Source organism: Bactrocera dorsalis, chromosome 1 (assembly GCF_023373825.1).
Source record: "Bactrocera dorsalis isolate Fly_Bdor chromosome 1, ASM2337382v1, whole genome shotgun sequence".
Classification (NCBI taxonomy): domain Eukaryota; kingdom Metazoa; phylum Arthropoda; class Insecta; order Diptera; family Tephritidae; genus Bactrocera; species Bactrocera dorsalis.
The window spans coordinates 12,968,041-12,988,210 of NC_064303.1; the positions used below are offsets into that span (position 1 = coordinate 12,968,041).

The 20,170-nt window shown below is 39.6% G+C and overlaps 4 protein-coding genes across 6 annotated transcripts in view; 1 reads left to right on the forward strand and 3 right to left on the reverse strand.

The window, feature by feature from the left end:
- The window catches only part of LOC105233957 (uncharacterized), a 47,885-nt gene that overhangs the window by 10,397 nt on the left and 17,318 nt on the right, over nt 1–20,170 (reverse strand). The gene's annotated exons all lie outside the window — the stretch shown is intronic.
- Nucleotides 17–10,232, reverse strand: LOC105223976 (kelch-like protein 10). 2 transcript variants are annotated; one of them, XM_049461474.1, is made up of 8 exons: nt 9,135–10,232; nt 6,304–6,573; nt 5,700–5,964; nt 4,004–4,089; nt 3,601–3,919; nt 2,433–2,643; nt 1,140–1,485; nt 17–1,065 (listed from the first exon to the last, which is right to left on the reverse strand). In XM_049461474.1, exons 1-8 carry the CDS (start codon nt 9,446–9,448, stop codon nt 657–659), a joined length of 2,220 nt encoding a protein of 739 aa, XP_049317431.1. In that variant the 5' UTR covers nt 9,449–10,232; the 3' UTR covers nt 17–656. The 2 variants fall into 2 exon arrangements, with proteins under 2 accessions (XP_049317431.1, XP_049317434.1); XM_049461477.1 differs by having other exon boundaries at nt 18–1,065; nt 3,601–3,876; nt 3,967–4,089; nt 9,135–10,231.
- Nucleotides 13,282–14,145, forward strand: LOC105233960 (thyrostimulin alpha-2 subunit). The gene is made up of 2 exons (XM_011216141.4): nt 13,282–13,749; nt 13,816–14,145. The coding sequence occupies exons 1-2, from the start codon at nt 13,468–13,470 to the stop codon at nt 13,906–13,908; spliced, it is 375 nt and encodes a 124-aa protein (XP_011214443.1). The 5' UTR covers nt 13,282–13,467; the 3' UTR covers nt 13,909–14,145.
- On the reverse strand, nt 15,938–19,815 carry LOC105233961 (carnitine O-acetyltransferase). Of its 2 annotated transcripts, none has more exons than XM_019993055.3 (7): nt 19,657–19,815; nt 18,911–19,001; nt 18,210–18,839; nt 17,796–18,143; nt 17,635–17,735; nt 16,724–16,969; nt 15,938–16,654 (listed from the first exon to the last, which is right to left on the reverse strand). In XM_019993055.3, exons 2-7 carry the CDS (start codon nt 18,944–18,946, stop codon nt 16,093–16,095), a joined length of 1,923 nt encoding a protein of 640 aa, XP_019848614.2. In that variant the 5' UTR covers nt 18,947–19,001; nt 19,657–19,815; the 3' UTR covers nt 15,938–16,092. The 2 variants fall into 2 exon arrangements, with proteins under 2 accessions (XP_019848614.2, XP_011214444.2); XM_011216142.3 differs by lacking the exon at nt 19,657–19,815 and adding an exon at nt 19,151–19,513.

Here is a 20,170-nt window from a genome sequence, read left to right on the forward strand (position 1 = left end):
AAGCGTCATATTTTCAAAATACATGTCTTCATCTTGGGCTATAGTCGTTTAAGTTACCAAACTTTTATTAATTTTGATTTTTTTAAATATCACTAAATATAATTTTGTACAATTGCGTAAAAATTTGGTCAACATTACATTCAATGCCAAATGATGTAAAAAATAGAAGTTAAAAATTATCATCGTTTTTGCTCGTGAGCAATTCTTACACTCTCCGTTCGGTCATACGAATGCATTCGTTCATCCTCTAATTATTCACCCACTTGTTACTTCGATATCACCCAATCCGTTGCTGTCACTACTGCCAAGCGCTGAAATTTTGTCATCAATTTGTATAAGTTCCTTTCCTCAATAATTTATTTTGATCTTTAAATCAGTATATACGTAACCATGTGCATTTTCGTGCCTTCGATTCGTCATATGGACTCAGCTTTCATACTTCACATATTTGCTGTTCGGGTACATTCTTCCGTTATGTACCATTTTGACATGGTTTTATATTCATTCATATTACAAAGAATTTGTTTTTGTTCTATATTTTAAATTTTACTGTCACTTCTTGAAGATCAGCTGATCCACTTCATAAAGCAGCTACCAGAATTTTGTTTAATTTCGCAGGCATTGGTAGCCCTCTGTTAATCGGTTTAACTAGCTTCTTAGGCGCGTCGTCGTATCTCATGGTGTGAACCAAAACGTTGCGCCCGCAATTGTACGCGAAACCTACGATTCGGATCGGGACGCAAATCTTCGTGCCGATCCTCAATAACTGGTGCAAGTGCTGCCGCGGCAATAACTATGCCAGCACCATCTTCTTCATCGTCGGCATCGTCATCCTCATTCGGACTATCGTAATCATCCATAGCGGCATCCTGCGCCTCCACTGACGCATTCGACATAGAGATGGTCTCCGCATCGCGTGCCATAGCGCTTGCCAACAGTCGCTGACGTCGCTCCTCCATCAAACGATGACGCTCCTTGTGTATGTAATCACGTTTATTCGGCAAGCCGGCTACATTGTTGGCCGTAAGCGCCGAGCGCACCACATTCATGTCGGTAGCTTCCATCCTGCGGTTTAGAAGCGCAATTATTTGACCCAAAATAAAGTAGCGCACAACTGAGTAGTAATTTTGTCAACTTACCACTCGTCCGTCTCAGCGACGTAACATTCGGTGTGTGAAATTGTGGACACGCCATTGAAGCCGCCAATGGCGAAAATCATATCATCTATTATTTCAAGTCCGAAATTACTACGCGAATGATTCATTTCGCGTATGAACGACCAGGTTTGTGTGTCGGGATCATAACGTTCGCCTGTAGAGAGACGCGCCGTGCCATTAAAACCGCCAATCACATAAAGTTGTCCACGAAAGGCTACACAAGATACGCCTGAGCGACGATGATTCATATTCGGTATACGTGTCCAGATATTGTTGCCGGGATCGTAATATTCGGCACTGTCCAAACACTCCTGACCATTGAAGCCACCTACATATGCAGAAACAGAAAATGCGCATTAGTGGAGGAGTTATGAATTCACGTCAAGCAAGAAAGTACAAATCTAAAGTAGAGAATTGTTCACAGTACAGTCTCAATATATTATTGTCTAGTGGGAAAAGAAGATATGGTCTTAGGAACCAGTTGCTGTGTTTATCAATCTATATTAGATAGACATATGTTTATGAGTGGTTTCCAGCTAGTCTAACTACATATTTTAATTTGCTTAAGATATTGTGTTTTCTAGACCCATGGTCGTGGTTTTTAGGCCTACATCTTCAGTCAACCTCCACCTCTTCTATGTCATTCTAATAATGAAGGGTCTTAGAAGTGCATCTTCTTCATTAATCGTAGTCCAGTACCTATTTACTTGTCTCGAGTTTTAACCGTCGTATTTAATAAAGTATCAAAAACAGCTATCGATATGAAGTTCTACAGAGATCTCGAAGTTTAACCTGCTCTGTTCTACAGAAATCTTGAGGTTAATACTTTTAAAAGCTCTGGGCAGGTTCTTGCTATTGTAGCGTCAAGTTCATCTAACGGAAGCCCGAAGAATGTATTATTTCGAGATGATGCGATCCAAGGAAGAGGGGAGTCAGGTAAGTTGGTGTTATAAGCCATGCAAAGAAATGGCTTAAGACGTGCGGGGACACATTGCGAAGTTTAACCTGCTCTGTACCATTGGTTGAAGTGGAATTCCAAGTAACCCGCCGAAAAAAAATATATATCAAGCCAACGCTTAACCTAAAATAAAAGCAATTTCGATTTACTCTCTCTTCACATCTCACTCCATTTCTCCTACATCTTATTCATTTCTTTGCAAAGCAATAAAAATAAAAATGCAAATATTGTCTTAAAATAAACCTTTTCCAAATAAGCATGACTATTTTGGAATGCGTCATTGAAGCCAACAACCCTCTGTCCATACTTTCACTTACCCGTTGCATAAATTTTCCCCTTTAATGTGCATGCGCTTGCGTCAGATCGTTGCATATTCATAGGCGTTATAACGGTCCACTGATTCGTTTTCGGATTATAACGCTCGACTGTATTCAAACGATTATGACCATCATAGCCGCCGATTGCGTAGATAAGACCGTTAAGCTCAGCGACGCTAACATAGCAGCGACGGCAGTGCATTGGTGCAATCTAAATGGAGCAAAAAGAGTAAATGTTAGAGGAAAAAAAAAATTAAAAAAGCTTTTTGTAAATGTCAAATGAAAAAGAACAAGGCCGAAAGGGGGACTCTGATTTGTTGCAAGCTGCAGATTGTCTTAGATTGGGCGTTTTTGGATGCTTAATTTGTTACTCAAAAATTTCACGTAAAATCAAGAATCCGGACCCTCGACCGATGGTGCCGTCATCGAAAGGAAGTCGAGAGTTTTTAAGACCGTCAAAGTTTAATTGAAACTCAGAAATTTCTTTGCTGGTAAGACTATGATTAGAGGAATTTGGCTTGATTCCGTGATGTCGAAAAGAGCTCGAGAGTTATTCGCGACCAAGCACATAAGCGGACCAAGATTTGATTGAAACTCAGAATTTTTTTTGTTGGTAAGAATATCAATAGAAAGATTCAGCTTGGTTCTAAGGGATTGAAAAGAACTTGAGACATTTTCGCGACCTAGGACAAATTTATTCATATAAGCGGATCAAGATTTAATTGAAACTCAGAATTTTTTATGTGGTAAGACTATCAATAGAAAGATTCAGCTTGGTTCTAAGAGATCGAAAAGAACTTGAGAGTTTTTCGCGACCAAGGACATATTTTGTCTTATAAGTGGATCAAGATTTAATTGAAACTCTGAAATTTTCTGCGTTGGTAGGACTATGATTCGAGGAATTCAGCTTGATTCCATGACATCGAAAAAAACTAGAGAGTTCTTCGCGATCTAGGACAAATTTGTTCATATAACCGGATCAAGATTTCATTGAAACTCAAAAATTTTTGTGTTGGTAAGATTACTCGTATGAATAGAGAGATTCAACTTGGTTCTAAGGGATTGAAAAGGACTCGAGAGTTTAATTGAAAGTCAGAGATTTCGATTGCGTGAAGATTTCTTAATGCATACCTATTTTAATTTGATAACAAATTACATTTTGACTCACCTCCTTCCAATTCTTGCGCACCGCATCGAAGACACGACATGTATTGAAATATTCAACACCATCATAGCCACCGATCGAATAGATTTTATAACCAATAACAGCGGTGCCATGATAAGCACGCGGTCCGGCTGGATCTTCGGCCGGTATATTGACCCAACGATCGGCACGCGTATCATATGTTTCGATGCAACCCTTCGATGTACCGCCACTCCAGCCGCCAATAGCGAAAATGACCTCATGCGGCAGACGTGGCATGGCTAACGGTGGTGTGGTGAGCTTTTTGGAAAATGGCATACGAAATGGCACATATAAATTAGAGCTGATTGAAGAGAAAGAGAGAGGAAGGGATAGATAATTGGTAAATACCTCGCCCGATGATGGATTCATTATATCCAAATCATACATAAATTTAAATGTCTCCACAATCAATGGTTTCGCATCGTCACACTGCAGCACATACGGATGCTCCTTCACCTCGTCCATGAAACACTAATGAAAGAGAGTTTAGCGAGCATGATTAGTTTTTTGTACATGGAGGATATATGCATATAGCAACTGATCAATTTTGACGCGGACTGGTCTATAGAAAAGTTTGATCTCTACTTTTGTTTAAGACGCGTTGGGTTTGTCTGGCGACTTTTACAATGGACAAAAATTGAGCAGAGTTTGCTTGAAATTTTGTGCTCCTAATGGAATCAAGGCTACGGAATCTTTGAGAATGTTACAGAAGGAAGGGAAGCGGGAGTCTACTTTATTACGAAGACAAGCATTTGAGTGACACAAAGCTTTCAGTAAATGCCTTAAAGTCGTCACAAACTTGCCCCAGGAGAGTAGTCCATCCATTAAAGACGATAACATCGTAAAAGTTAAGGAAGTAGTTTTAGAAAAGCGCTATGTTGGACCGGGGGAGAGCGCAGAGGACCTTAATATCTGTTTTTTTTAAAGTTGTCATCGACGTCATCCTAGGCCCAGGAAACGTGGGAGGGTGTGAGATGTGTAGGTTAGCAGAGCATGCAAAGATGTGGCCAGTGTCTTGCGGAGACTTATTGCATGCTGGACATATATTGGATATGTCAGGATCTATTCTGGATAAGTAGGAGTATCCAGAATGAAGCTGCGCAAGGGTCACTATCGATTCTCACGGCAACTCGACCTCTTTGCTGGTTTGACTCCAAGTACGCCATTCACAATGAAGTGTGTCAATGGCTCCACTGTGAATGGCGGTCAATGCATATTTGAAGTTAGTTGCGTCTGAAGTCTGGTCGCATATAGTTTTATGTCGTCGACGAAGTTGAGGAAGGATCTCTTGATGCTCCTAAGAGGCGGTTCCATATCTGAAGTTAGTTGCGTCTGAAGTCTGGTCAGCGTATTGTTGTATGTCGTCGACGTAGTTAAGGAAGGACCTTTTGGTGCTCCCAGAAGGTTTGTTTAACAATAAAGCAAATGAGCCGAAACCGAAAATTCGGCCAAAAATTGAGGTGATACTCATCGATTTCTTTGATTAACATGGTGTGGTTCATCCTGAATTCGATTGACAAGGTCAAACTGTCAATAAAGAATACTACCTGGCTATTTTAGGAGTCTGCGGGATGCAGTTTTCCGTAAACGATCTGATTTGTGGCCAAAAATTTAAGAATTTTTAAACACGATAAGATTGTGGTCGACTTTTTGGCCAAACACGAAACGAGATCATCGCTGAGTCACCGTATTCGCCAGTTTTGTCTTCTGGTACTTTTTTCTATTTTCGAAAGTGAAAATTTCGCTTCAGGAAATGCGCCATGAGTCTACTGAAGACCATTAAGGCAGAGGCTTGAATTGGATTAAAGGTTCGTATGCTTATGTAGGCTCAAAAGAACGAATTTTTTTGTTATAATTAATAGACTTTGGAATACGTCATTCCCTGAAGGCATTGAAAGCCATCCTTCCTGAGCCTTAGGACAAGTAGAGTGGAAAATTGGAATAAACATTGCAGGCTTGCTCAAAATTAGTCTATTTTGAAGGTGATATTAAATTTTTTGATTAAAATACTCGAAAATGTTATCCTATTGTTAGTACGGGTCAAATTTGATCAGCTGCTATATACATATGTATGTACATACCTTTGGTGTCATCAAACCCAAGCGCACGCCCTGCATCAGTTGCGCCACATATTGTTTACGATTTTCTGGGTCGTGATCGATCCATTTGATGCACAGCTTCCATACGTGGTCCTCTTCGCGTGTATTCAGCTCATCGTCACTAATAATGTCGTAGAAATCCTTTAAGCCCATTTCGAGTATGTCCTTATTTTTAGCGGCAACCTCAATGAAATAGCGCAGCAGATAATTTCGCGCTTTCGCATACAAGTCGTCGAGAAAGCGAAATCTGCAAACACGCACACGCACATAAACAAGTGGCGTATAAGCGAAGGCATGCGGATGACGTACCGCGTTGACGGTGAATTGATTGAGGCGATTACGGTGCAAAAGATAATGCAAACAAATTAGTTAATAATAAAATATGTTCAATATTTGGACTAGGAGGAAATATTCTCATGGGTACATAGACATATGTGTATGTAAATATGTACATATGACAACTCGTTGGTTCAATTACAAGTATGTCAAGTGCATTAAGCGCCAATTACTTTCACTTTCAGCAAAACATTCTTACATACACATACACACACACACATAGCTGTATTGCCGCCAAATCCCCACCCACCTGGCGAATCCCATTATGCTGACACAATTCTCGGGCGTCAACATCGCGGCTAGATGCTGCTTACACAGCGTCACCAATCCAATCATGCCCACATAATCGGCCGAGATGAGCAACTCATGCACGTTCTCCGCATTGATGGTGCACTTGCGCAGGTACGCATACTGTATTAGCTGCTCCATAATGGCACCGCTCATGCCTGGTATGTGTACGGAACGATTCTCGTCACTCTTCGATGGCGATATGGTGGAATTGAAGCCAGTAAACTGTGCCCTTGGAAATGGCGAAAAGAAAAATTTAAATGTTTAATTAGAACCGAGAAATTATAGCAAAGAATTGACGAAGAATGATTGCAGGAAGATGATGGGAACTGGTCACTGTTCCCTTCATTTCAGTATGGGGCCGACAAAACGATAAAACTGCAGAAAGTGTCGAGAGCAGGGCACCAGGGAAACAATGGAGCATCTCTTGTGCAATTATCCCCCATTGACAAGACTACGCTGTACGCAACTGCGATCCTTACGATAGAATACACTGGAGGACGTTTCGCTAATGAGGCCGCAGAGTCTGTTAAAATTCGCGTCAAGCGCAGGCATCCTAAACGATACCTACTTCTCTTGGACTTAGCAACTGAACTCTATCTGGTTTCACAAAGGACCAAACTGTTCTATGCGTGGCTTATTGGTTATACCTAACCTAATCTAATTGTGAAAGTAGTTATAGCGAGGAAGTGGAAGAGAGAGTTATCTTTCATTCTACCATAAGGACCGCGATATAACTGCCTGGAAAGTAACAAAATTCCTATCCAGTTCTTAAGATCCTTTTATAAGGTATAGTTAAATGAAATCCACAACTTTTCCTGTAGATGACTTAAGTAACCGGAATCTCAGCTTGTACGAGTTACACTGTGTGACGCTAGAAAGATAAGATTTCGTACTCAAAACAGACAGTTTTGAGGTTGCTTGACTCAGTTTTTCTTTGATAAAGGCGAGTCTGTTGGGTAAAATAAAAATAGAGTTTATGGTTCTGATTCTGTAGCAGCCAATCATAAGCAATTTAAGGTTTGTCAATTCCGTTCTAGTAATTTTTATGTTAAAGATTCCCCACGCTCTGAAGAGTCAGTTTTCGAAAATATCCACAAAATAATGATTACCGTCGACTTCGACCGTCATACAATCGTATCTGTCGATTGCTCAGGAATTACCATTGGATAACAAACCTTTTGGAACCATTTGTATACGGCTGAATACAATAAAAAGCTCGATGTGTGGGTGCCACAAGAGTTTACCCAAAAAACCCTCATTTCCATCTGAGAATCCGAAGCGGATGGTTACTGGCGATGAAAAGGACATATATTGGATACTATGCTGCTTAACTGGGAGCATAAGGGCCTCACTATGCAGGTGTTCGATAGGAGACAGCAAGAGGCATCCCGTCGTAGTCCGGAGTGCAGTATTCTGACAGTTCTGAAGCTTCCACATGCCATCGATTTTAGTGCCCGACGACAATATCGTGCAATCATCAGCGTACGAGGTTATAGAAACTCCTCTGGTAGCTGTAGGAGTTTCGAGATATAGAAGTCAAACAATAGCGGGGAGATGACACCGGCCTGCGTGGCTTAAGGCCACGAACTATCTGGGCGTTTAAAACGCTAATTACTGTGGTGGTACCGTGCACTTTTCGGAAGCTTTCTAGGCCCAATGGTGAGTGAAGTTCGGGAGTAAGTAGGTCTGAAGTGTTTAGACTACTGGGGATAGGAAAGTTATCGCACGATAGAACTCCCCTTTGGTGGCGGATTTCCCAGGTTTCGTTAGTGGGACCGCTCTTCCGACTTCGAGTATTTGAAGACTGGTCAGCGACAGGTTGAGGATCTTGGCGAGGTAAATTTCTACAAAAACCGGTTCTATGCACTGGAATTTCCCGTGTTTTATCGTGCCAAGCGTTGTTATTTCGGTGATCTAACCCCGTTTAGATCGGTAAGTCGTAGTTTAATAGCTGTGATTTGGTTCAAACGATGGCCAAACCGAAATTGACGACCAGGACGGTTTAGCTAAATATTTTGTGGTATATATTATCAGAGAATAATCTACTTAGAACAGCTGTCCCACAGCCAAACTCCTAATACTTCGTAAATCTTTCAGTAGTAACCTACTATCGGCAAGCTTTGGCCAATAGGAGAAGAACTGTCTTCCATGAGCACAACGGCAGGCCACATACATCGATAGCGACTCGTCAGAAGCTGGATTGTGAGCCTCTTATGTATCCGCCTTATAGTTCAGATGTGGCACAAGATTGCTACTACCTCTTCTTGTCTAAGGCAAGAATTTTCGCTAGTAGAAAGAGACGGAGAGACGGATCTCAAGAGAAGTTTAATCTGCGGAAGATTTACGGTTCTTTGCACATTGACAACGGGGAATATTGCAGTCGATGAAACGCGAATGGATAAAAACAGTCCAACTTTGAGAGTATTCGAAGGCAGCAGCCGCCGGTGAAAGTAGAGGAAGAGGAAGACCTCCAGCTACATTTGGAATCTGCAATTGGCCAAACAGCGAAAAGGAAGAACGACTGGCGCGCTGTTGTAAACTCGATTATAATCGTGAAAGTGATGTATACGAAGAAGAATAAGATTTGGATATACCACCGGATTTTTAGGGTAACGAACCAGAGGAAGGAATAATATTCAGGCGCTTCAGCCTTTCTATTTTTATATTTTTAACGCCACGAGTTGATCTAACTAAGTTGTACAAACTCCCGCAGATGAATTATTCGAACACGCAAAAAAATATGGATAGATCTGCATTAAAAGCCGCCAGTTATATATCCTTGCAACTCACCTAAAATACGAACTGCATGCGCTCATAATGGCGCGATGTACATTGAAGGATGCATCGGACACCGAAACCACGGCATCACATAATAAATTGTTGCGTCGCAGCTCGTTCAGTGTGTTGAGCGCATGATCGCTCATGGTGGCATTGAGGGAGCGCTTCGGTGCGCTCAACGTCAACGGATCGTCAACATCATCATCGTCCATCTCGTGATCGATTTCGGGCATTACAACACCCTCGTCGTGTATATGTTGATTATTATTGTTGTTGTTGTTGTTGCCAAAAAAATTATCACGTGCGCGATTCAAAAGATTTGCCATAATTTTTACTATGTATATTCCGTTATGAGCGCTAGCTAACGGACGCTTGACGTAGGAGAGCAACTAACACCGGAGAAAGCAATACCGATGCGTACCGCCGCAAATGACTTGAAAAGAGAACGCAATGTCGCAATGTGACACGATTAGCGATACGCGCATGTGCAGCGAACGTGGACCTCAGCGAACTTCAGCGGCGTATGCTGATACACAATGCGATTACGAGTACGTAGCGCGGTGCTGGAAGGTGAAAGAAAACGCGCAAAGCTTCGTTCCTGCACAGTTTAGCTAAATGGTTTTGCGAACGCCAGCGGCGATTGTGCGGCTATTCAAAATGTTGCGATAGCGCCGGTATGTTGTGGGGTTGTTGCGTTGCATGCAGTGCAGCGCGTTGCAATGATTTTTTTTGAGCTTGAAATTTTGAAAAATATTCGCAATGACTTTTAAATAATATTAAGATTTTCTTTGTTTTACAAACTGTTTAGAAACTTTTATTTTGTCACTTTCTTTTATGTTTTTGTTGAACTTTTTTTTTTCGCTCGTTCTCTACTCTGGTGGAATTAGGCCGATGGATTTGTTTATTTAAATGGATTGGTGGAGTTCTCAAGTCGATTGCAGTTGAAATTTTAAAAAAGTTTAACTTCCGTTCAAGTTAAACGGATGCGTTAGGGACTAAATTAGGCGATGTATTGAAAAAAATTAATAAATAATTCTCCGAAAGAAAGGAAAATATTGACGACAAAAACTAATCAAGTATATCTATACTAAATTGAAACAAAAAACTGAAAAGACTCGATGTCACAAGACAGGCATGTATGTTTTATAGGTTAAGCAAAGTAAAATAGAATTCTGAAAATTTTGTTTCTAGTTTAAGATTGGCACGACAATGTGAAAAGCGCTTCTCAACTTGCTTTTTAAGAAAGAATTTTAAGCTGTATATTCAACAACTCTTATTTTACAGGAATTTTTAAGTTTAATATTTATTTGTCAATAATTACAACACCCTGTACATAAGGGCGTCTCTAATGTCAATGTTTCAATATATGTGATCTACAATGTGTTGTCGACTTCAAAGTTATTCCACTTATGCCAACGATTTTTCCAGTCCTAGAAGCACTTTCATAAGCACTTTTTGGGATAGCTTTCATCCCCTTCAGCGAATTTTGTTTTATCTCTTCGATCGACTGAAAACGGGTTCCACGAAACCGCAATTTCAGTTTGGTGTACAAGAAAAAACACACGGAGCTGATGAATACGGTAGTTGACAGATGGTATTCATAGTGCTTTTGGCTTTAAATTCGGTCACAAAAGTGGCTCGACTCGATGGTGCAGGATCACCTTGATTTTTGAGCGAGTTTGCCGTAGCTTCGGCTCGTTATTCTCCTCCATTCGGATCATTGTTGACTTGTTTGCAAGAAATCTATGTCTCATCGGCAGTTATAATACTATTCATGAATATGGAATGGGAATTGGCACGATAAAGCATGTCCAAAGAGACCTGTTTACGGTCTTATTCTTTTTTAAACAAAAACCAGCTTTACCGGGACGAGTCGACCAACAACGCTTTTCATAGCCAAAATATACACCAAAATCATTCGAACGGACTCGCGAGAGATTTCGACCTTTCTTGGCACCTCTCTCTAGCACTTGCTGACGATTTTCCAGTACTATGTCCTTTACCTCTTTAATACTTTTATCATTTGAAGAGGTCGAGAGTCGGCCAGAACGTGGCATCTCTTCAACGATCTCTCGACCGTCTTTGAAGTTCCTGTAACACCGTAAGACTTTTTCTAAATTCCCAACGATTCCGCACATGGAATTTTGTTAGAAAAACAAAACTTTATATAAATTCTATGCTCGATATTTTTATCCATTGTAAAAATCGCAAGGCACTACTGAGCTGTACCGACTTAAGCAGCTGCTGTAAACAAACTGGTTGACAGATCGCGCTCATATTTGGCATAGTAATTAAGGACAGTCCTACCAACGTATCAAATACATATTTTTGAAATTTTCCCGGGAAATTTGTATACAATGTAAAGCTTTAAAATCCCCATAAGTGAAATGATTTATATTTAAACTGTTTGGAATCTCAAACTATTGTGGCTGAAAGTGTTTAAAATTCCGAATAAAAGAGGTTATGAGAAGACCGAGACATGTTATTTTCGATTCTCAAATCGACGACAATGGAATAGGCGTTGCTTTACCCAACCATGAAGAAGATCGAATAGCAATTACCCGTCTGAAGAACAACAAAGCGGCGGTTGCCGAAGCATTGCCGGCCAAGCTGTTCAAATACGGCGGCGAAGAACTGATAAGAAGCATGAATCAGTTTCTTTGAAGAATATGGAATTTAAAAGTTCTCTGCCCAATCCACAAAAAGGGTGATCCCATAATCTGCGCCAACTACCGTGGGATAAGATTCCTCACATCAATCCATGTAAGGTTATATAGAGCGTACAACTAACAGATATTCATCATGCGCCAAATCTTGGAAAATACACGTAAAGAGCATCAACACACATCACCTCTTCTTCGATTTCAAAGCTGCTTTCGACAGCACGAAAAGCAGTTGCTTTCATGCCGCCTTGTCCGATTTTGGTATCCCTGCACAACTAGAACGGCTGTATAAACTGACGTTTGAGTAATACGAAAAGCTCCGTCGGGATGGCGAAGGACCTCTCCGAGCGATACCAAGCGAAATTTCAGAAAAGGCGACTCACTATCGTGCGACTTCTTCAATCTACTGCTGGAGAAAATACTTCGAGCTGCAGAAAGAGAAGGTACAATATTTTATAAGAGTGTACAGCTGCTGGCGTATGCCGATGACATCGATATCATTGGCCATAACAACCACGCCGTTAGTTCTGATTTCTTCAGACTTGATAAGGAAGCAAAGCAAATAGGTCTGGTAGTGAACGAGGGCAAGACGAAATATCTGCTGCCATCAAACAAAAAGTCGTCGCATTCGCGACTTGGCTTCCACGGCACTGATGACAGTCATAACTTCGAAGCCGTAGACAATTTCGTCTATCTTGGAACCAGCATTAACACCAACAACAACGTCATCCTTGAAATCCAACACAGAATATCTCTTGCCAACTGGTGTTACTTCGGACTAAGTAGGCAATTGATAAGTAAAGTCCGTCGAACAAAGTCCAAATTCTACAAGTCACTCATTATCCCCGTTCTGCTAAACGGTGCAGAGGCATGGACGTTGACAACAGGTAATGAGTCGGCGTTACGAGTATACGAGAAAAGGTTCTGCGGAAGACGCAACATAACCGAATAACGTAGTCCATGAAACGATGAGCTGTACGAGTTATATGACGACATTGACATAGTACACCGAGTTAAGAGGCAGCGGCTACTCTGGATAGGTCACGTCTTCCGAATGGACGAAAACACTCTAGCTCTGAAAGTATTCGGAGCAGTAGCTGCCGGGGGAGGAAGAGGAAGACCTCCACTCCGTTGGAAGGACCAAGTGGAGAAGGACCCGACTACATTTGGTATCTCAAATTGGCGAAACTGCGAAGAGAAGAAACGACTGGCGCGCCGTTGTTAACTCGGCTATAATCGCGTAAGCGGTGTCTACGCCATTAAAGAAGAAGTATTTTTTTTGCCACAACAACAACTCAACGAACATGAAATGGTAATATTTCAAACTACATTTTCTACGACATTACAATTAGAATAAAATATAATAAAATTACCGTTAAACAAAATTTTTTATATAATCTGTAACTATATATTATTTAATATATTCAAACTATGTACTTTATATTCATACATATATATACATAGCTTTGTATTTAATCTCTTTGCGGTTCTGCGCACGCTCCACTTCAGAGTCCTTTCGCCGTAGTTCCACCAATGGCACATTACATTGGTCACATAAAAGCGACTAGCATTGAGGGACGCATTCGCAGTATTCATTCAACAAACGCAGCGCACAGTTTCGAAATATACTCCGCGCGGATACAGCTAACGGTAAACGGTAGTATTTTCGTTTTATTTTCACTATGTTCCTGTGGCGTTTGGGATTATTATTTTTTCTCAGCATAATTGTTGTCTCCACAAATCAGTCATGGCTGAAACCGGGCTGCCACAAAGTGGGTAATACGCGCATCATATCCATACCGGAGTGTGTGGAGTTTCGCATTACCACCAATGCTTGTCGTGGCTTCTGCGAATCGTACGCTGTGCCGTCCATACCGTTTGGTCAGGCTATACCGGGCATATTTAAGCCGGTCAAACCGGTCGTTTCGGTGGGTCAGTGCTGTAACATAATGGCGGCGGAGGAAGTGAGTGCAAAAATATTGACCGAAGTGATTTTGAAGTGATATATATTTGATTTTCCTCAATTTCAGGTGCAAAAGCGTGTACTTTGCATGGGCGGCATGCGTAATATAACCTTCAAATCGGCAGTATCCTGCTCCTGTTATCATTGTAAGAAGAATTAGTGTGCTATAGAAGAATGTTGGCGTAATTTGTGTTGAATTTGTATGGGCTACGAAACACCTGAGCTGCACGAGTTTGTTATGTGATCTTTTTTATGTATGAAAACAGTTTTTAATATGCTCTGAGCCGTGCATAGTTAATTATTCAATATACATATACATACATATATACCTAAAATATTTTTATATTTTATCTGAATTGTTGTTGCATCCGAAATAAAAAATAAAATACAAAAAAATATATTTGCGGTTGCGATCTGGTTAAACGCCTTGAACTATGCTACACAAATTTTACTTTTTTCTCTGTTTTTGTTGTAGTGGCAGAATTCTACTGAGTTGTCAGTGCGAATAAAAATCTGCGTCCGTTCCGGTTACGTAGACCCCACTGTCGTGGGAATGGCAGTATCGTTTTTCTCTCTCGTCTCGTAAGGTCGTCTGTAGGGTCGTTTGTCTGTATAATGCGCCGACGAAAACTATCGAAATAACAGAAGCAGAGGCAGACCAAAACGTCGATGAGGATGGTGCCACTTTGGAACATCGCGGTTGATGAAACGATGAGATGTATAAGATATATGACGACATTGACATAGTTCAGAGAATAAAGAGACATGTCGTCCGTATGGATGAAAACACTCCAGCTCTGAAAGTATTTCACTTAATACCCATCAGAGGAAGCAGAGGAAGAGGAAGGCCTCCACTTCATTGGAAAGACTAGGTGGATAAGGACCTGGCTGCACTTAGAGTCCCAATTGCCGCGAAACAGCGAAAAGGAAGAACTAATGGCACTAGTGTTTAGATGAAACTTTCGGATTTTAATCATATTTCTTTAGCGCTACTTACTTTCTCCCCACGAATTACAGCTTGTGCTTCGACTTCCCGCCTCCATGTATTTCCTAGTCTTCCGCGTCCATGTGCATGTGATCTTTGCAAAGTATGTCCGATCCATATCCATTTACATTTCCAAATTTCGATATAGATCAGTAGCTGTTTAGTTGTGGTCCTGAGTTTGCAGCGTTCGCTGAAATTTCGGTAACTGTAATCAACTACCATTAAACCCCTGAAAAAGGTATATATTATATAAATGGACGACCCGTCTGCCTTGAGAACGTAGCAGTCATGGATGCTGAAGACCATCTACACTTTTTACACTTAGTTCCCGCTTAGAAAGTAGTGTTTTGATCTTATACAAGTTCAGATGGCCATTAATGACTTAAAACTTCATAATAGAAAATAAAGGATTATCCATTTTGAGGTTTCCAACATTTTTAAAGAAAAAACATAGAAATTTCAAATTTAATGGGAAACGTTTATTATCATTCGTCTCAGATGGTCCAATTTTCAATGACATGTTCGAGCACTTCGACTGGTAACTGCCGAATGACACGCGTCAACATATCACGCCAAGACCTGAATCGAAGCGGAATTGTCCACATAGAATTTAGACTTTACATATTCCCATAGGAAAAGGTCGCCGAGATCACGAGCTTCAATATCAGGCGTCGTCAGGTTATCATGGCGCGATAACTGTCGTACTTAACGGTTACGTTTTCACCGACATCATTTTTGAAGCAATATGGACTGAGGATTTCACCGGCTCACAAACTACACCAAACTATTTTCTGGATGAAATGGCAACTTATCTCTTACTTAATCTCTTCTCTCTTGCCCTCCGTCCCAAATGAGACAATTTTGCTTGTTTACATATGAATTGAGCCAGAACTGGGCCTAACATGACAACTTGAGACGACCCAGGCATGTTATGTAAAAAAAAAATGCTATTGAAAAAAGTACCTCTACTACCATCACCCGTTATTTGGAATATTTTATACTATTTAAGTTATAACATAAAAAGAAGAAATATAAACAAATTTCAAGCTTTAAAAAATTTCTTGAAATATTTTTGTACAGCCCTAATTTGAGAATTATTGCAATATTATGAAATCTCATATATAGCATATATCAGTGACTTTTTTATATTTTTTACTAATCATATACACAATATCTATGGCTTTCGAAATTAAAAATCAAAATATTTCGTATTTAAAAAAGTTTCACCGTGATTAATTTTATTGAAATTAAAAAAATAATAATAAAAGTTTAGCAAACTTGTAGGCACTTAAATTTTGTTTAACAAAATAACTGAGAGCTTGAAGCAAACTCTCAAATCCAAATTGCTGCTATCACAACTTATAATTTTGCAGCTGGTGCTGAACCTGCACCTGTCAATATACTTTGCATTTCAAGTAAAACTTCGCGCAACACGCACGTAAAGGTATCCGCATCGGTTACGTGGTTATTACGCCAACAAGAGCATGCCAAAATCATATCATTCTCACGTGGATTATAGCAGCAAGCATAACCATCGTCCGCAGCTGGACCGTACGACATGAAAGCCAAATTAGGTGTGGCCACTTGTGAGGTCGACACGCGGAAGATTAAGCTCTTCACATAACCGGGGGATTTGAAGAATTCCGGTATTGGTTTCTTATTCTCAATAGCCATTAGTTTCAAGCCCAACAAATGACGATCCACACCCTTACCCTGCAACGCATTCGTGGTGTAAGCGCGATGACCGTTTATAGCGGCACGCAATAGCTCGACACGTTTCTTATTATCGACGCAATCGTCCAACATGGCTTTGGCAAAGGCAACGGATTCATTAGAGCACGAGCGTATGGTCTCGGTGCGTCCATTTATGTAAATACGCAAATGTGCGGACTCATATTGCGCAGCTGGCACCTTATGTAGTCTGCAAGAAGTGTTAAGCGTAAGTGAATGCATGAAAATTTATGTAAATTGTGAGCCAAAATATATTTACTTGTAGTAGGCATATTGCAAAGCGATTTGTATGTAGCTGTCCGGGCTGAGTTTTTGCTGTTTCAAGAAACCTTTGCCATAGTCTTGGAAATGTAAAACATTCACGTGTAAATTTTCAGCCAATTCATTTACGTTTTTACGTGCTTTTTCAATATAACGGTTTAAGGTGTTGTTGGTTTTTAACGGAAGTTTAGCGGCACATGGATAATTATCACGAGCACTGCCGTCATAGTGTTTGTCGTTGAATCTAGGGGAAGAGGAGTATAGAATTTTTTATTATTATGTATTATTATTTATTATTATATATATATATATATAAATATTGGAATTATGTAAATCTAGTAGCTACTAAAATGCATTTGTAGATATGGTGCTTACGGACTTTGCCCGTTTGAGGTTATGGTTTTTATTTGATTTTTAAATATACAAGAACAAGAAAAAACATTAACATCGGTTACATAAAAGCGTATAAAAAGATTTTTATATTGATTTTGATTGGCGAGTTTGTATTACAGCTGTAAGCTATAGCAGTCTGAGTGAGTTCTCTTAAAACAAAATATTTTTACATACAAGAACAAGATTTTGATCGTTAGTATGGCATGTTGACCGATATCGGCACTTCCGACCAATGAGCAGCTCTGGAAGAAAAGGACTCAGAACTCAAAACGGGGGGACTGAGCACATATATACTGATAAACGGACAGACAGACTTTGCTAAATAGTCTAAGCTCGTCACGCTGATCACTTATATATATTTTTTATTGGGACTCCAACTTCCTTTTGGGGAAACCTTAATGTACCCTGCTTAGGATATAATAAATATGCTTGTGAATCCACAGACTTTGCCCGTTTAAGGTTATGTTTTTTGCATGCTTCTAAAATATACAAAATAAAACTTAGATATATACATACAAGTTCTTTGAGACGTAATCGGTGATATTGGCAATTGGTTGCCCCTCAGCCGGTGAATGCTCATAACAGAAACCACTCATACCATTGCGATTTAATATCAACTGGAAACAAAAATATCAATAATTATCTCTAAACTACAAATATTATACAAATAAACGCACTTGTATAGTTTTATCCATCCAACGATTGGCGCTATTAACATGAGATCCACCGCCATGTATTAACTGAGCACTTAGCTCATTGAAAAACTGATCATCTTTAACCTCAACACACTCATCCAGCGATACCGTAAATAAGGCACTTTGTATGGTTTTCACACGTTCCTTATTACCGTCGATTTTAATCAGCTCCTCATAGGCCTGCGCCCAATTATCACGATTATCGGTTGTTAATATGCCAAATTCGATGCCCTTTTTCTTTTCTGCAGCGATTATTTTTTTAATTTGCGCCAACAGCACATCCGGATGCAGTATCACGCCTTTATAGTTGTAGATGGGCAAACTGTAAAACTGCAATGTGTTGTTAATTTAAAATAAAAAATTTAAAATTTCAAAGTTCATATATTGTAAACTTACATGATTTTTATAAATCACAACCACATGTGTTGACTTTGGATTGTACTCCAATGTGTCCTCACCCTTTTGTGGTATACGACATGTGCCGTAAACTTTACTAAATTGCGAATTGTCCAGCTCATATTTACCCATTTTCACAATTGGTACTTCACCAGCATCGATAATTTGCTTGTAGCGTGCCAAACTGTATATCACTTTGACGGCATAATTTAAATAGGCTTCTTCATTTTCAAATCTTTGTTGGGGAAAACTCATGCCCGGACTCACGTAAACGGTGACGGGATCACGATATTGCAGATAAGCTGTTTGCAGCCAACGACGAGCTAACCAATTTTGTTCACATTTGGCGGCTTTTTCCAAAAGCGCTTGCAATTCAGCACCTTCACCGGTTTCGAACTTTTTCACCGCTTCTTTTGTTTCGATCAGCTCACATGCACTTAAAAGCGGTTCCACAGTTTTCATAAACTTATCCAAAGTATCCTTTAGCGGAAATGCTGGATAACGCAATAAATTTTGTTTCTGTGGGCCTTCAGATACCGAATAAAAACGCTTATCAAGGACATCTTGCTGTGCGGCAACGCTGACACTGGGTAAGCCTGCCTTCAACGACGTTTGCAGTGCGTTTTTAGTCTGCATTATAAGAAAGAAAGAGAGGTTTGAAAACTCAAATCAATTTCATTTACTTGAATGCATTTACTTACCAGATTGAAGACGGCGCGACGTGCTACAAACTGCATTGCGCTACTTTGATCAACGTTAGTGTCTTGCCCAAAGTCCGTATAGCTATTCACGCTGCAAATAATCAATTTGAGTTGCACAATGATTAAAACAGAAACAATAAAAATTTGACGGTACAAAAATATAAAAAATTGTAAACCGATAGATTGTCAATGTCTATGTTTATTTTTGTATGCAAAAGAAATATTCAAATATGTATTTACCTTTGCCCTTTGTGCATAATCACAGGTGTACTATAAGATTTTAGTGTTTATATTAGCGGAACACTAAAAGGGCTTAACACAATTTTAAATTTAAGTTAAGTTTGCTACTTGAACAAAACCAACGAACCACGTAGTCAAAATTTCTAAACTAGTTTACGGGCGCAACTGAAACTGTTTCAAGTTGCTGTGCCATTAACCAATACTTGTTGTCACTCTGAGTATAGGAAATCAAGCTTGCTAGCACAACATTTGTTTTTTTTTTTTAATTTATCTCTGCTATTCCAACTCTCGAAACTGTTCTGCACTTTTGTTATCAATGGCACACATGAAAAAGGTGTCTCCAACAAGTGAGTAGAAAATACAAGTGTACTTTTACCTCCGTAAAATAACAACATTTTGCTGTTGTTTGTTTATTTTTTTGTCACTGGTCGGCGTTCCGTCGCTTTTGTTACGCTCTCTTAGCTAATTATTACAAAATATTTATCAATCAGCTGTTTCAATTATACCTTTATTTGTTTATGCACTCCGCGTATATTACTTTTGCAATGCAATCATTTGCCAAATCCCTCTTGTTTTGAGGCCTTCAGTAACGTTTTTTGCCAATTTTAAGAATTTTTAATGTTTGTCTCCAATTAAGACAATTTAAAATTTTTTTTGTGAATTTTTTTACCTTATAATTTTTTTTTCAAAATTAGACACTTGTTGCAGAGGCGCGACATCTAGTGTTATTTTTATTAAGAGCTGCCGAAATGAAGGCTCTTGGTGTATGACTTGGCTAATAATAATGTTTGGCTATTTGGTATGAAATATTGTGGGAAATTGAAAATAAGTAAGTATTTTAAATTTTAGGTTAAACCAGCGAATATACACCCTCACATTGTATATAAAATCTAAAATATTTATATCGTGTTATCACCAATCTGGGCATTTTTCTCTTCCAATTTTGATCATTATTATACTACAGTTATTTCAACTACCGTTTCTGCAAACTGTTAAAGTAGTGACAGTTCTGATGACAGT

What these genes read in the sequence shown, in the direction of transcription:
- LOC105223976 (XM_049461474.1), bottom strand. Translation starts at nt 9,448, where the DNA reads ATGGCAAATCTTTTGAATCGCGCACGTGATAATTTTTTTGGCAACAAC. An exon ending in GCATGCAGTTCGTATTTTAG is followed by an intron (nt 6,574 to 9,134) that starts GTGAGTTGCAAG and finishes GCCATTTCCAAG; the next exon opens with GGCACAGTTTACTGGCTTCA. An exon ending in GTGGAGACATTTAAATTTAT is followed by an intron (nt 3,920 to 4,003) that starts GTATGATTTGGA and finishes CTCTTCAATCAG; the next exon opens with CTCTAATTTATATGTGCCAT.
- LOC105233960 (XM_011216141.4), top strand. Translation starts at nt 13,468, where the DNA reads ATGTTCCTGTGGCGTTTGGGATTATTATTTTTTCTCAGCATAATTGTT. An exon ending in ACATAATGGCGGCGGAGGAA is followed by an intron (nt 13,750 to 13,815) that starts GTGAGTGCAAAA and finishes CCTCAATTTCAG; the next exon opens with GTGCAAAAGCGTGTACTTTG.
- LOC105233961 (XM_011216142.3), bottom strand. An exon ending in TTGTGATTTATAAAAATCAT is followed by an intron (nt 18,144 to 18,209) that starts GTAAGTTTACAA and finishes AACACATTGCAG; the next exon opens with TTTTACAGTTTGCCCATCTA. An exon ending in TTGCAATATGCCTACTACAA is followed by an intron (nt 16,655 to 16,723) that starts GTAAATATATTT and finishes CACTTCTTGCAG; the next exon opens with ACTACATAAGGTGCCAGCTG.